Source organism: Ascidiella aspersa, chromosome 5 (assembly GCF_963924565.1).
Source record: "Ascidiella aspersa chromosome 5, kaAscAspe10.2, whole genome shotgun sequence".
In the NCBI taxonomy this organism is placed as follows: Eukaryota; Metazoa; Chordata; class Ascidiacea; order Phlebobranchia; family Ascidiidae; genus Ascidiella; species Ascidiella aspersa.
The window spans coordinates 16,729,957-16,747,398 of record NC_139451.1 but is presented as its reverse complement, the minus strand read 5'-3'; the positions used below and the strand labels follow the sequence as shown (position 1 = coordinate 16,747,398).

Genomic DNA, 17,442 nt, shown 5'->3' with positions numbered 1-17,442 from the left:
CATCAGTACATACGCCACACAGTTTTTTCCAGTCAAGCTCTTCAAATTAAAAAAAAATTGTGATACTGTCCACTACATCTTGAGACTTGGTGGTTGTTTTCAAAACAGAGCAGTACAAAAATTCCTCCTTAACTTCTTCTCCACATATGTAAAGCTGAGAGCTTGATGATAGTTTTATTTCATCTGTTACCTGTTGTTTGACATCGGATGACATGAGTAAAATTCGTCTGCTCGCAGTGTCGTTCGATAAAGAAACTTGCTGAATTTTGTTTGCACTTGTTTCTCCCAAAACTAACTTTACCATTTTCAAAGCACATTTGCTTTACAAGTGTTTCCCCGATAGTGTGAGGCTTGTTGTGCTTGGCAATTAGTAATGCCACTTCATACGATGATACTATATTTGCACTACATTGTTGATAAAAAAATACTAGAATCAAGTTTTTGGCGCTTAAGACTGCTCTTGTCTCTGAAAAAAGGACAGGTATTTTCCTTATGTTCATTATGCTTAAGTTCTGAGTGACGCTTAAGCTTTGATGGCTTCATTGATTCGTTGCTGAGATAGTGTAACATAGGACAGTGCTTCTTCAACTTTTTTAGTTTTGTTTACCCCGAGCATCGATCTCGACATTTCATTCACCCTTGTGTCCCTTGTCTAATGATATGGCAAAACTATCTAGTCCAGGGTTTCCCAAACTGTGGTCGCCACGGACCACTAGTGATATGACAAGAAATTGAAAAGTTACATATATATGTTGTACAGTAGAGGTCGACAACCTACGGCCCGCGAATGTAATTTATCCTTTGATAAACTAGACACGAATCCATTTCTAATACTTTTTGACTATTTTAACTATGTAAGTGCGAAAAATTTCCGGCTTTGCGTTAACGATCTTTATACACATTAGGTTTGTTTACGTTATGATGCAACTAGATTAGCGCTTCTTGCGCTGTGGAAGACTGACTGCCAAGTGCCAAAGTGCGTCGCGTACAAACGGAAAACGTGTTAAAAAATATTGATCATACATTTTTAATTTTTATTTTTGAAATGTAATAAAAACTTGCAAGAAATTTGAAAGAAATTCCGGTATACCCCTAAAAATATTCGCGCTCGCTTCGCTCGCCAGGTGCGCCCGGACTTAAATACAATACGTTAAGAAACACTGAAATAGATTAACCATTACGGTAATCGCGTTTTCTCGCAGTGGTTTTACTACACTTTTCAATATGAATAACGACGTGTGGACTCGAATTTTAAACCACATGGTTAATGGTCATGCCTCATATTTTTAACTATTTTAATCTTACGAAAGTGCAAATAATATTCGCGCTTTGCGACAACCTTCTTCCATTTTGAAGTGCATTTTCCTTTTGACAGAGTTCTCTTAATAGGGCCATGCGCTTGAAAACTATCGAAGTGCAAACTGTTCGTAGAATGGAACTCACTGAAACAAAGCTTCGCCAACTTAATCTTTTTCTGGTGTATTCCGTATTATATAATAAACATTACCAAAAAGGGTGCCAGACATATGTTTATCTTTTATTTTGTGTGTGCGCAACGCGTCACGTTTTTCTGGCAATTAAAAGGTTTGCCAATTTAAAACAAACGCAATTTTTTTCGCGATTCCCGTGTTGCGACTTTTTTAGTATAAACTGAACATTTCTATTTCATTGCACGAAACATTTTGTTTCGACCCTAATTCTGATTGTTTTAAAACCATACGTTTTTATAACAAAATTGTTAGCGATAATTTATTACGGCCCGCCGAGAACTTGCTCAATTTGGTTTGGCCCGCAACTAGCAAAAGGTTGCCGACCCCTCCGTTGAAAGGTTAATGATATGTCGCGCGCGCGCCCGTGAAGAATCGAGCGCACTTTAGCGCCCAACCGCTTCTTTTATTAGGCGACGATTATAAACTTGCTGAAGCTGCATGTTATGGCCCAGGGTTGGGCAAGGTTTTCGGACCACGGGCCAAAAACTTTTTTATCTTGGACACGCGGGCGGGCCATGAGTAAAGTAAGGATACTTCTGGCGTAGCTCATCAGTAAACAGAGTTTTCCTCTTTGGCATTATAATTTATAGCTTTTTTGCTGTAAACATTGCGTTATCGTGTTTTAAAATATGTGACGAGGGACGACATACAATAACGGCAATATTGCAAAAGCATTATCGATTGTCGCAAAAAAGTTCAAGTCCCCCTGTTGCTGGCTTGTTATCATATATAAAAAATAGATAAAAATACTTCGAACGGTGGATGAATTTTATCGTTTATCTATAAGTTATCGAAATTGGAATTAAATATGGTCGTTATACCTTCGATGATATGAAAACATGCAATGGCACTCAAGGAGACTTTGTGCTAAAATAGTTGACAAACGTATAAAACACAAGATTCGCGCGGAGCGGGAAAATTTTTTGCGGTTTTAGTATTGGCAAAAAAGAGTTTGTACAGCGCTGTAGGAGTGGTGTACAACCCAACCGAAACCATAGAATCATTGCATAAAATTTAACTTAGAGGTCGCGTCCCCATAGGAATTGCTTGGCGACCACGGTTAAGAACCGCTGTTATAGGCTAACTAGACAAGATTCTGTAAGAAATAAGCACATAGCCTACCATACAGTAACACCTTGATGGTATGGGATAGGCTAGGCCTACAAAACTCATAACCTTGCTTTATCAATGGGCCTTGTTAGATGTGAGGTTCTGTTGCCATTTCCTGGCGCAATATTTGCAATAACAATTAAGAAGGTAAGGCTGGTGGGTCAATTTGTTGGAAAACCTTTTTTAAACCAGCAATTCAGCATGTTTCACGGCTACAGTATTTTTTTGGAAATAAATACAACGTTTCGCCTAAAAGTCTTGTTAAAAGTATACGTCACAGGGTTTCGTTACGTAAAATATGTTTGACGTAGTTAGCCGTTGGGTATTTAGTTGTTACGCAAAATCGGGGCAATGCGTGATATATCGCGCTTATTCCAAAATGATGCATATTATTGTTACAAGTAAAAACCCTTTTTAACCTGGTCAACGCTGGGTTTTTCGTCTAGTCTTTATAAATATAAAAAAACTAAAAAAAATCACTCTCACAAGTGCTTTACGCCTATTCTTATTTTACAAAAATGCAACAACTGAGATCCAAATGAGGTATGCCAAGCATGACGCTTACAATTTTTCAAATATTAATCAGCTGTATTTTTGTTTCCAACCTTGTTATTTTTATTTTAACGATTTGGTTGTGTTTTGGTTACCAGTGAATTTTACTGAGATTAATTATATTTTAAAACGTAGCTATATCGTTGTAAACTAGAATGGGCTCGTTTCATAACTGCAAAATTATTACTTGTTTACTATTGAATCGATGTTGGCCATCCGAATTGGAAGTGATAAAAAATTGACGCATGAAAATCAAAAGGTTGGCGAAACCTTAGTACGAAAGTTGATGTCAAAACCATAGAAGTTTATTTAGGTCTGGGCGAGATAGTAGTTTTAAGTACAAACAAACATTAATGTAAACTTGTAAAGTAACAAACCATGTGCTGTAGTAAAGCATGTATATGTCCTTAGTAAATTGTACGTCCTTTGTTTGAGCAATGAAAATAACATAAAATAAGTGCTTTGTGCGCTGAGTCACCTTATACGACGCTTTCGATAAATTCTTATTCATTATTTACCTCTGGCCTAGCACACGTATACTTATACAATTTTTAACCTTAAAAAGGTTTGTTGAAACGTATAATTACAATTAATATACAACTTCGAAAAATATTTCGTTTGAAAAGATTACTGTGAAGCTATCTGTTTACGGTGGATGAAAGCTTTATTTACAAAATTTGACGAGAATCGTGAGAGTGTATACACTAGATTGTTTTGCAGCTGAAAACTTTCTTAGGTTTGCAAGCGACACTGTAAGAGGAAAAGAAGTACTTTGTTTGGGTCCTACCCGGGAAAGGAGCGGAAATGCGTGGCCAACGGCGAATTACTTCCGTTGGATCGCCAATAAACGCAAAGAACTGACAGCTTCAGCTACGCCAGGCCTCTAGATAGTGACGTTGTGTGCTGGAAGTGCGCAAAGTGCTCCCAAATGCGTTTTATAGCGTAAAATAGAGTACTTGTAAATCGGGTCTAGGCATTGAGCAATGTTAATTGCTATCAACAATTGTTTCGCGAAGTTTAAATTATTTTTCATCGTAACTTATGTTTTATTTTATGGAGTTTGGTCAGCTTATATTTGACAGTCGATTGGACATTGCAAATATTTGTCTTTAAGACAATTTGGGAATTTTCTTTAGCTATTCTATTTCATAATTTTGTTTAGATATAGTCGTTGTTAATTGTACTTGTATATATTTAACACGATCACAACTCGATTTAAATATATGTAGGCCTATTATATAAAATAATCGCCTACATTTTGCAGCATTTAACGGTTCGGTGGTATCAGTGTTTATTAGTGTTTAACGCTTGACTCAACAAACTATTAAGGTATTTTACAAATAAACACCTAATTTAAAACAAACTAACAACATTTATGCTGTTCCTTCTAAATATCGCACAAACTTGCCTGTAGAGTACAATACATCAAATACGGTACAGTTCGCTAATGCATTCATATATTTTGAACAGGAACTTTTAGTATTTAAAAACGAAAAGTTGTCATGAAGATACTTTGTAATGGATTTGTTTTTCTTCTATTTGTTTTCTCTGCTAAAATGTCTGCTGCGGAAAATATAAGTTAGTAACTGCAACTTTGAATATGAATTTTTAAAGCTAACAAAAGCCTCAGTTTTACTAACAATATTATTTGCTTTGACACAATAACTCGAAAATTAACAAACATATTTCTATGCTCAACATTTCGACATCAATATGCTTATATTCGTCTTTCATGGATAAAGGACACGTTTGCTTGCTTCAGTCAGACATTAGCTTTAAAAATGTCGAGTCTTCAGTAAAATAGCAAGTTAAATAAAAAATCTTAAATTTTTTTTCGAAACGACCGCATTTCAATTTTTAGAACAAAGTGCCTTTAAAGTTCAATTTAAAATTCCGGACAACCCATTTTACAAACACAACATTTTTTACTATCATTTATCATTTTACTGAAATGTTTTTGGATTATACTTTCCTAAACGGTAACCCGGGATACAATTTATAGTTGGAAAAACATTTTTAAATAGAAACGTACGTCATGCATTGTGTGGACGTAAATTTTTAACGCTTTCCAATAAGTTGTGGCCAACGATTTGTGTTTGTAACAATTAGGCTCGTAGAAATGTTCTTTAACGGGTGATGGTTATAAACCGATTTTGTAACACCATGTCTTCAAATTTCTATTGCACCACAAACAAAAACCTGGATCCGCCCCTTGTTGCTATTTTGTTTGATTTTTTTCTAAAAGGGCACGACTACAACACGATGGTCAATTTTTGTGTATTGCGCCCAAAAGTAGTACACATCATGTCAGTAATTATTACAGTAATCGCAGTGCCGGTATATGCCGGGGCATGAAAGCCTAAATACTAGAAACAAATTAGTTCCTCAGTCGTCAACCTATTGCAACATCGTTAGTTTTTAGCTTCAGGTTTAGTCATGCTACAGTTGCTAATGACCCCTTTGCTCGATACTATTCCTGTCTTGAATGTCGCATAATCGTTTGTATGCAAGGAATCCTATAAGTTAAAGTCATGATGCAACCTTGTGGCGTCATCCATGCAAATTTTTATGCCCTCCAACTTAAGCGGCGATTTCAAGTTGGACTAAAAAGTATTGATTAAAAATAGTATAACTGCACATCAGCGCTTTTCCAAATCGTTCTTTCAAGTAAATGTCTATATGGTATATTATGTTGCGAAACTTCCTGCGCAGCTCAAACACATGTTGTCCGCGTCGGGCTTTAATGTTTAGTACACGATGCAAGTATTCTGACGAAAAACTTAAAAATATATTTAAATAAGCAAAGACATTTATTGAGATTTTACTCTGCAAATCTAACGAGAATAAGACCGCTACTTATGGTTGATAGGTTATAGATCTCTTAACATTTCTTTACTATAGGGCCAAGCAACTTTCGTGACTATATAGCAGTGATTCTCAACCGCGGCTCTCAGAGCCGCATGCGGCTCTCAACTGTACATTTTGCGGCTCTCTAACCGAGTGAAAAATTAGTTAGAAGTAGCAGAATTGCAACAAAGTAAGTAAGAGAAATGAAGAATTAATGAATTGTATCAGCAAGGATCCCGAGTACGAAGTACTAATGTTACCGGGTACTTCCATCCGGCTCTTTAAAATAATTTTGTGATTTGTTACGTCACAATATATTTAGTCCTGATCGACAAGCTATGGCAAACAGTGTTAATTAGTTAGCCTGGCTAGCGTAATGTATATTTGATGTTTTCTTGTTGCTTTCTTAATATTTTTTAATTATATGCCTATAGGGTTGGCATTTACTTGCAAAAAGTTACTATTTTGTTTAGCTTTTGTCATCGTATTAACTGCCGTAAGAACACAAATAACAATGCTAGCAAACCGTTTCGAGAAGCAACTAACTAAGAGTTAACGCAATACTCAAAAACCAGTCAAGGAGCAAAAACTGTCTAAAAGTAGTAAAACTATACATTAATCATTAATGTATAGTAGACGTAATATTAACTACACCGTTTGTGACGTAACAGTGTGACTATTGAAGGCGTGGCATGCTTGTGATCGACTGTTGTAGTATTGCTCATAAATGCCCAAAAAATTAAAACATGGCCCCTCAGGCCCCATCTATGGCCTGGAGAAGGGCTTAACTAACTAAAGACTTACAAACTGGAAAAAATTATGATCTTAACTTTGTTGAAATTAAATATGAATTGATTAAAGAACAATGCAATATCAAGGTAATGATTGATTGTTTGAGCGTTAATCAGAGCCGCTAAAAATGGTACACGCTCATTGCTCATGCGACTTTTGAAGCCGCGGTTGAAAACCACTGGCCTAATTTGTTATTATTACCTGTAGGCGTTTATTTCGTTCTTGTTGTTGTTGTTGTTGTTGTTTTTTACGACTAACTGTTCGTATTCCGTCACCATGCGCCGAAAGTGGCGTGATCAGGGTTGCCAGCGCTAGGTTTTTTCACCTAGATCAGTGGTCAGCAAACTTTTTTTTGCCGCGGCCCAAAGTACTCTTTTCAGAGCTATTGAAGGCCTACTACATAAAACCACTACGAAAACAGGGGCGGATCCAAGATAATTATTTTGAGTTTGGAACACTAAAATGACGTCACAAAGTGACGTCATAAAACAATTGTTCTAAGAAACACCTGTTGTTTTCAAACAAACTCGCGCGCAAATAGGAAGCTAAAATCGAGTTAAATGTGCTTGGGAAAACAAATTGGGTTTATTTGTTTAAATTGGCAAAACTTTATTTAAAAGGATAAACGCACATGGCACATCGAGGGATTCAAATATTGCTCAAAATAACGGCATTTATAGCTTAACTTAACACAAATTGGACTGTAAAGTTATGAGTCACACGACGCAAGAAACCAGAGAATATCACCTTTGTGCTGAATAGATTTAAGTTAAACTGATGAAAGTACAAAAATTTGGGTTTACATAGTTAAAGTTGGCAAAAAATATAGTTTGACAGGCAGTATCATAGCCACATTTGGCACGCGGGCATGAACCACGCTGATACACTATAATTCTTAGCCACATCCACTTTTAAATAAAGTGCAATGAGTGTACGGCTATACTACATGATAACACTAAACTATTCAAAAATGGCTCGCGGCCCACTAGAAATGTTATTTTGCCTTATGCTTATCTGTCATTAAAGATACTTCAAACTGCGTTAATAATTTTTTTACTAGTCAAAACGAGTTTCACAAGACAACTGAGAACGCTGAGTTAAACGATTTAAATAAGCATGAAGTATGTAGGCCTATTCCAGTTTTTTTCTGCAAAATCATGGTTTCTCTGAAATGTAACCTAGATTTTTCTATAAATTTTCGCTGGCAACCGTGGGCGTGATATCTGCTGCATCAAAGCAGGGTATGTGGCGAGATAAACACGTGTGGTGCGACTGAGAAACCTCGTCGAAGTATCCTAAAACTTAAAATTATTAAACCCTTTTGTCGGTCGTCACGTAAACGTTAACAACGATTGCCCAAAATTACGGTTACGAATAATCGTCACAGTACCGGCAAAAACGACCTTGTTTCTATTTTTTCGTAAAGTAATTTCCTAATTTTTTTTTTACCTTTTGAAACTAAGGAAAATTTTATCACTGGGTTGTGATTTTTGCCACTTTAATGCGGTGACCCCACTACCAAACCTTTACTATAATTTTAATTTAGGAATAATTGCAATTGCATAACGCGCAATTTCGAATCACATTAGATTTTAGATTTAAATCACTAACCGAGATGTCGACCATAACGTATAAGTTTCTTTAACAAACAACTTGTCGATTGCACTGATTTTTACTTGATAGTTTGCAGTTCTTTTCACAATTAACTATCGCTATTTTTGCCACAGACAGTATTCCAATTAATAGGAGTAGTACTAATTGTTTATTGGTATGCCATAAACACCAAGTAGTTACTACTTAAAATATGTCTGTATTACATTTACAAATATACTTTTTTTTATTGCAGGAGTAGACGTGCCAAGCGGCGGTTTGCCTAAATATTCCCTCATAGAATGGAAGGGGGTAGTCAATTTTCTAAGCCGACCAACTTTACTGTTTATCAAGGCAAATAATAGTGGAGTAGTGCATACGTTGTTAAGATTGCACATGCAAGGAAAATTAAGCCGTGTAAGTGTTCTGACACCGCAAAGTGTGGTGCTTTAAGTAGAAGGTCCTACTTTACCTCAGTGCTACTCAAAGTTGTTTATGTTGTAGCACAAAAATGTATTGGCGGCACACTTTCAATAACACAGTAACTCCAAACCTATACTGAAGTAAGTTATATACCTATATTTATATTATCATTTTCCAATTAAAGGTTTGCATGTAAGTCGCGCCAACAAATTCCATTAAATCAAAATGCAAACCTATTTTTGAATAAAAGGTTTATTAATTTAACCAAAATAACTATTTTTTTTCGCGCTTTGCGCTATTAACCTTTAGTACCATATTTGTGCACGAATTTGCGCGTGAATCACAAGTGTTTTTAAGACTAGTTGTTTATGGTGTATCTCTGTTAGGTCATGTCTTTTAAAGACTTTTACGGGTGCAAGACTGAGGCGACAACATGTATACTTTTAATCACGGTGGTCAATTAGCCTAAAAAACAATTACCCTGTAAAGTGCAGAATGTATTTATTCTATGATGAAGCCCTTCTGAAGTTGTATACTGACCAACTCTTACGGTACACATTATATAGTACACTATATAGGTGCCCAGAAAGGCTTATCCAAATTTGTCGGTCTAATGAGGATTAACGTGCAACCGAGGCCAGGTTAGAAAAACAATTACATTGCGGTAATGTTCGAATTCACCGGGACTGTCGCTCTGCTTACTAAGCTGCCCGGAATCAGTGAAGCTGGTAGAGAAACGACCTACCGCCGTTACTTGCTGCACCCTGTACGTACATACAACCTCGTGTGAAGAAAACAGCTCGTATTAAACAACTAAAATGTTTATATACACAATTTGCATATTCTGCGACCCACCACTTTAGTTGTCGTTCTAATCAACGATAACGGTACACGTTAGAAAAACAAGTTTTGACCGGCGTACAACGAGCAGATTTTGGCTCAAGAAGATTTTTAGCCGTGAAAAAAATGGCTTCAAATAATATAACGTTTGGTAAAAATCTGCAAGCCCATTGCGTGAAACCAAGTTCTGTTATTGGTCTACTTGTTTAATGTATATTTAATAAAGTTCGTTCTTTCCGTCGTTTCGTATCGCAGGGTGGGCAATGGTGATGCATTAATTTTTATACGGTGGAGACAGTTGCTCGCTTACAGCCTGTAAGTTTTAGAACCAGTGTACTTAGGCTAACTACTTTAACCGGCCGATGGAGTAACTGTGCTTGAAAGAACTTTTTTATGGAATATCAAAATATCAATGGGATTATTCAAACCAAACCCGGATTTTTGTTTGCAGGTAAAGAATGCAAATTCTTCAAAAATAGAGAAAAGGCATTCAGTACATTGCATACATTAGTAAAAAGCTTAAAACTATATAAAAAAATTAGAGCATGGCTATGAAAAAATTATAGAAAAGTGTTGTATCGAAGCGCTTTAAAGTTTATCTTTTATCTCTTTGAAGTCAAATATTAAAAGTGACGAAATATTATTTTAAAGCGTTATTGTCGAATAAGGTGTTAATAAAGTCAGTAGCAACAAATAAACAGGTTATTTTATGAGACGAATAGCGCAAAAACGTGTTTAGACGATTCAGTGATGGAGATTTTGTTATTGTGTTTTTTTAATTTGTTATGTTTAACTTTCAGTTCGTAAAGATGTCAAAACGAAATCGTTTTTACTGCAAACTTGAAGACGGCACCACAAAAAAAGTTCTCATTCAACCCGGTGGTCGATTCAACATTCTAATTCTTGTAATGCGCAGTCTGTTTAACATTTACGTCAACGGAAAGCTTAAAATGACCTCGAGGTACATATTTCTTAGTACTTACCAATGTTGGCACAACTATCCTGGAAACAAGTTATCATGTCCGAGTGTAAACGAATAGAATTATTTCACGTTTAAAACACAAGTTGAGCTTGTTAACTGAGGATTGAATCCATATAAAATTTTAACTGGAGGTGACTCGGTAATTCGAATCGTCATGGCACGTTTCACGCATGCAGCTCTAGATTACTTTAATATATTATCAAAATGATTAATACATAATTTTAGATTAATACCATTTAAATAACGATTTACATATTTAAATTAATCGATCATTAAATTTTGTGGTTTTGTTGTTTAAATTTCACCTGTACTATCATATTCAGCTAAATTAAATATATATATATAAACTATCAAGGATACCGACTGAGAGAGCAACGATCGACGACATTTTTCAAATCAACACTGTTCAAGCAGACCTAGAGCAAAGTGTACGTTTGCTGAATGACGAAATGCTAGGTTAGTCAAACTATGTAGCGTTTAAACCTATAGTTGTAAGTGCTATTTAATGAAAACTTTAAATACATAGTTCAAAATAATAAACAGACATGCAAAACAATGGGAGGCAAAAACATTGGCGGGGTCAATACATACTATAAAACTGGTTAGATTAAACTTAAGAGCTTCGTTTCCTGAGGCTTGGAGAAGCAATTAACTGATTCCCAGACTTTCTCTCTTCCCACACCTTTCAAACGATTAATTAAAGATGATTAAATGGCCAATGTGTTTAAGTTATTGCTTTACGCTAATCTTTGCCATGTGTTTCAAACTGTTTTGGTGGAATTCAGCCCAAGGGCGACGTGTGCAACATAAGGCTTTTGAAAAAGTAACCAAAAGAAATGCATATTCGTGCCTGAAATGAATGTGTTTTTTGCGTTTAAATGTAAACATAAAAACAAGAGTTTAACGGTTGTATTAAAATTACATTTACAACCGCGTTGATTTTAACCAGAGATTTCTAAAAGGGGAGGGGTTTTCCCAATTAAGGTAAATTTTGTAGTTTCAAAAGATAAAGAATTTGGTATTTTCGTAAGAGGGGTTGAATTTAGGAACAATTTGTGCATATGCCTATTTGGGAGCAAGTTATGAGCATATAATATTTTTTTATTGAAATATCATTTTTTTTTATTGAAATATCATTTAAGCTGGTTACAAACCTGGTAAATATATAGCGCCTAATAAGAGGTTATATTATTTTTGATTGGAATACTTGCAGGTGTTGTTTTACTGATTGGGGAATTGTTGAGTAGTTGTTAAAGGGGGGCCAAGTATTAAAAGGGTTGAGAACTACTGTCTTAGACCTTTTTTTAAGATGCTATTTCTGTCAAATCATCTTTTTTAAAATCGCAATTACATCGAACAACGTGTCACGTCTTCTCCTGTGTAAAAAGTTTTCTCGAATAACTTAATTAGTTTGCGATATGACATTGCTTTGTGAAGTCATGTTTAACATTGTCCCGGGGGGATCAGTTTGTCAAGAATCTATAGCTAAGTACATTAAACATAAACCTGAGTAACACACAATCCAACAGGCTACCCAGTTGTATATTTAACTGTCACTTGTAAAAAATTCACTGGCTCACGATAACCTTATACACATGTATATAAGCCTGTATAGCCTAATTGAAGGGACACCAAACTATTTCAAAAACGAATTACTGTAAGAATTAAGAATCCTTTTCCACAGGGATGAAATGCGAACATTTGATGTCGTTTAAGGAAAGGCAAAACGTTTAAAATTTAATATTTTGTCTATAGTTTATGTAACCAAGTTTTGTAATTTGAATTCAGCATTGCACCTTTAATGTTGTGTTCAAATTTAGTAAAACAAGTTAAAAACGCAAAAAGATTCAACAAACTTACAAAGTGTCATGTTGAAAATCAGTTTATAACATAAGTAAAATAGGATTCGACAGTTTTTTACATTGATGTAATTCGCATTGGTAAAATATATTGTTTGTGTGAAGGGTCGTGGCTTCAGTTCCACACCTTGTTTTTCTCGTAGGCCATCATTTTAACTTACTATAGTTTCGCAAGGCTAACAACGAAATTCGTTGTTGTAATATGCTTGCTAACATTGTATGTTAAATCTAGCAAGCCAGTTGGACGAACCGAACTGCGGATCAACTACAGCCAATTCAATTGGAGTTCCGAACTTTTGCAGTAATGTCAACCCTTTGGAACAACGTATCGTGGGAGGGGTTAACGCAAATCCCGGGTCCAACCCATGGCAGGCAAGAAGTTGCTCTTAAAGAAACTGCATGTTATTTAAAACGAGAGTTAAGAGATTTTCATAAATCGTTAGAAACGAAAGGGCAGGACGAGCCCTCTATAGGATTTAGGCAGCACTTTTATCGTTGCCCCGTTATTAATAAAACGTGTCCGCTACTATTTACCTAATACCGTTCCATACAAAATCCGTGTCAAAAGCGCTATCGGTCAAACTAGATGCTAAAGCAGATGTTTTTTTTTTTATATGTGAGAGTGTTTTTTATTGACAAAAACTGTATATTTTTGCAGGTCGCATTACGTTTTAAGCGCGAGCATGCTTCGGCAGGCCAGATGCATTTGTGCGGCGGATCACTCATTGCCAGATGCTGGGTTCTTACGGCTGGGCACTGCGTTGTCAATACTGCTCGAACGTAAGTTTGTCGAACCTATATCAACTAATAAAGTCCTATTGCTGAAAATTTTTTATGACTTAAAGTAATGCTTTCTGTCCTCATCAACTGACACTATGTCATATTTTTGTTGCTTATTGAATATAAACGATTGAGCGCGAAGGAAGATCGTAGTGTATGCGGTATTTAACTACGAATACAAACATTAAATGCAGGGCCCTGGATAAAAGAGTCATCAGGGTTGGTGATTACAATAATCGAGATGGAGGCGCCCACAGTCGATTTTCTGGTGCCGAGAATTCACAGGACATCGACATTGAAGAAGTTTACAAACATGAAAAATTTCGACTTTCCCCAAGTCCCCGAGAGGACATTGCGCTCATCAAGCTGCGCACATGTGTCGATTATGGGTGAATATTGCTATAGTACAAGTATAGGAGTATTGTTAATTTATGTATGAAAGAATTCCAATCGCTTTTCGTGTAAGAAAACAATCGTGTAAGAAAAATAAAAACTTACGTATTTTTGCTAAAAAAATGTGGTGAAATCTGTTAGCTAATGGTTTTGTTTTAAAACTTGACCATCAATCGGAGTATATTCACTATTTGTTTCGTGTTTGTCTAAAATAAGACTGCATATTTTTTTTCAATGACTTGTATATTAACAAGCTTACATTAAAGTTGTCGGAATGTTTCTCCAAAAAAGTTAGCAAAACCCTTTTATTCTAAATATGCGTAAGGATATGTTATCAAGTTGGTGTTTAATTTTTAGGAGATTTATTCAGCCAATCTGCCTTCCGCGCTCAAAATACCAGTTCAACGTAAATACAGAGTGTGGAATATCGGGTTGGGGAGCTCTGAATTACACCGACGGTAAATCACTGATATCATTTTGTTAATACTTTTCTAAATTCGGATTTTCAAATCCTGATATAAACGCTGAGCATTAAAACATTATTTCCTTGTTCTGGTTTAATTTTTTGAGGCATAAACTTTAGTTTTAGACACAAGTAAAATATGTTTTGCCAAGAACCGAAAAAATTTAAAAGCTCATTTCTCTGTGATTCTACTTTATATGTACCAATTAAATTTCTATTGCTCATGAATGAATACACTAAAACAAAACATTGTTTTTAGCTCCAAGCCAGTTTCCGGCCTGCCTACAGTCTGCCCTGGTTAATATTTATGCTGATAACACATGTGTAAAGCAACTGGGTAAAGTGAAGTTTTTGGCTAAAAGGATGCTTTGTGCCGCGGTAAGTGCAACATGGTCTATACCAGGTTTGAAAGACTTCTGTTTCCCTTCGATGCGCTACACTAACAGCGCACCTTTTCTAATTTAGTTTAAAGTATGGTATTTTTGGCATATTTTCGAGTTCGACCAACCGTATATAAGTATTAAGTATAAATATGTATGTAGCTGTAATAGTAAAGGTATTGTAATTGGTTAATTTCGTTTTAGATTTCAATAAATCCTAATAAAACCCACTCCAAACTAAAAAATATTAGACGATTAAGTACTCGGCGTTGTCCAGGTTGAATATAGTATTTATCAGTTTAATTCTAAATTGTAAACGACTACTGGCGCTATACCGGGGCTGTAGATCAATTACAACTACAAAAGTGAGATAATTTGCGAAATCTACCTGAACGTTTTGCTAGCCTCGTATCAATGAGTATAATAACGGCAATTATTTTTTGACCAGAAAGATCAAATTTTGACCTATAAAAAGTAATACTCAAATTTTAACCATTTAGAAATTTGAAATTCAAAGAACGCATTGTTGCACGAAATAGTACATTAATACCTTTGTTGTCGTCAGTCACTTGTTTTTAGTGTTTTATCGTGTGTTAGCAGCAGTTGTTCGTTTTGCATGTTATTGAAGCAAATTCTTCATCCCGGTACCAACTGCGCTAAACTTAATTCTCGTTGGATAATAAAAATTGTTGTCTTTTTAAACTGCAGCAGTAAACGCGATATTTTGCAAACTATACCTAAACTTTCCGCGGGTAAACAAAACGTAAAAAGTCATTAAACTTTGACCAAAATCAATTATTTTCTCTATGTTTGTTGAATACGATATTCGTGTAAGTTTCCTGATGACTTTGGATTCAAACTATATTAAGGATACGATTTGTACGGTAGAAGTATCGTTCGACTTGTGTAATACTTAAGTGCATAGTCCTGGTACCAAACAAATCCAACACAAGAAAGTAGCCTATCCGTTTAAAAGCAAAACTTTCCTACTGTTAAAACCGCTGCAATAAACGCGATATTTTGCGAACTCTGCCTATAATTTTTGGCGTGGTTAAACTTACTGTAAAAAGCAATTCGTGCGACAAATATTGGTCCGTCTCTCGCTCATTAATATAGTTTTCTATATATGAGAGTAAATGGCATTCTTTCTATTTAGGGCAGTGGTTCCTAAACATTTTTGACTCGCGGCACACTAAAAAAATCTTAACTATTTCGCGGCACACTTTTAACAGAACAAAAAAAGAGTAATTTTACAATCGCCCTTAATACACGACAAACTATATATGTCTCAAAATTAATAATTCGTAGTTAAAAGTGCGTATTTAAGTCTAAAATGCTTGTGTGTATGCCTATTGCTAATACAACTAGCCTACTCTCTTTTCCGAAATTACAAAAAATTTCGCGGCACACTTGACAATCTCTCGAGGCACACTAGTGTGTCGCGGTACATAGTGTGGAAATCACTTATTTAGGGCTTGGGACGGAGCCCTCTTGCGTACGTTGCTCCGTCTATCTTTCTGCGACGTGCGAACATACCTACCTACCGCCGCACAAATCGATAAATACATTTACATTTTTTTTCTAAATAAATAAATAGTACAAAACTCGGTGTCTGTATTACCCAATGCCGTTTTGACTTGGTTTATTTTAGACCATAGAATCATGACAACGCCGAATAAAATATACTACCCATCCCATATTTTGTTTGGCAATTTCTTACAATTATAGGCTAAATTTGAGCGACTTTAATCAATGTATTTTGGTCGACATGCAGACCCCGACTACCGATACTTGCCAAGGTGACAGCGGGGGCCCTCTGGTGTGCTCCGAGAACAATCGCAACTTTCTTTGGGGAATCACCAGCTGGGGTGAGGGATGTGGAAACGTCAAGAAGCCTGGCGTCTACGTTCGTGTGTCAAACTATTTGCGCTGGATGTACCTCCACATGAAAGTAACTCCAGCCTTCCAACCAAATCCAATGGACAACAAACGTTTACCAGACACGATTTGTCACAGAGATAACTAACGAACAAAATTTAGGTTACCAAAATCGCCTTACGTTTGTTGACGTTGTCTATACATAAAACTAAATGCAGTCGATATATGTACTTCTGAATTTCTTAAAACATTTTAGGTGCGTTATTTCGCTAGTGGAACATGTACAATGCTTTGATGAATAGCAATATAACAGTTGTGTGATCGTGACTTATTATAGTTTTTACTTCAAACAAATATAATTGGATAGTCTACCAAGCAGAATACCCAATCGTGTGTTACCTCGGTAAAGTTCATATATCGTTTGGAACTTAAAAGGGTAAATCAAAAAATGTAAATTTGCTCGTATTTGAAATGTTGCATCAGTCGCAAAAACGAGCGTACAATACATGTTTTATATCGGAAAACCTCTAAATAACGGCTTCATAACCACCGGTCGGCGATAAATTTAACTTGTATAGTTGGCAAAACTATGTTTATTGCCATTTTAATTGATAAACATACATTTACTAACGTACGCATCGTTATGCAGTTACTTCGTATAACCGCTAAGAGGTTTAGCGGCGATTAACTGAAAGTCCGATACAACAGACTACAAAGTTCTGCGGGATTTTTTTACAGCGTCAGAATGTCTTAAACCAGTGGTTCCTAACCTTTTCTAAAAAATTGCGTGGCGACCCCCTGACAACGTTTTAGATCAGGGGTGTGCAACCTTTCATACTGCCGCGCCAAATATGTTTATTCGGATTAGACCACGGGCCACTCGCATATCTCGTCGTCTACATGTTAGTGCAGTGGTCGGCAAGCTTTTTGTTGCGGCCCAGAGCAGTCTTTTCACAACTGCTTAGGCCCACTACGTAAAACCACTACGAAAATAGTAGTGGCGGATTCAGGGGGATATTTGGTTTTAAGGTGAAATATTCTACGGCGCTTAATGGCCAAAACA

General features: G+C 35.9%; 1 protein-coding gene across 1 annotated transcript; it reads left to right on the top strand.

Moving 5' to 3' along the window:
- The first annotated feature begins 4,620 nt into the window (after positions 1 to 4,620).
- Positions 4,621 to 16,762, top strand: LOC146145128 (chymotrypsinogen 2-like). The gene is made up of 10 exons (XM_083389564.1): positions 4,621 to 4,730; positions 8,638 to 8,798; positions 10,445 to 10,605; positions 10,982 to 11,082; positions 12,718 to 12,857; positions 13,144 to 13,265; positions 13,460 to 13,654; positions 14,016 to 14,116; positions 14,381 to 14,499; positions 16,276 to 16,762. Exons 1-10 carry the CDS (start codon positions 4,655 to 4,657, stop codon positions 16,525 to 16,527), a joined length of 1,428 nt encoding a protein of 475 aa, XP_083245690.1. The 5' UTR covers positions 4,621 to 4,654; the 3' UTR covers positions 16,528 to 16,762.
- The last annotated feature ends 680 nt before the right edge of the window (positions 16,763 to 17,442 follow it).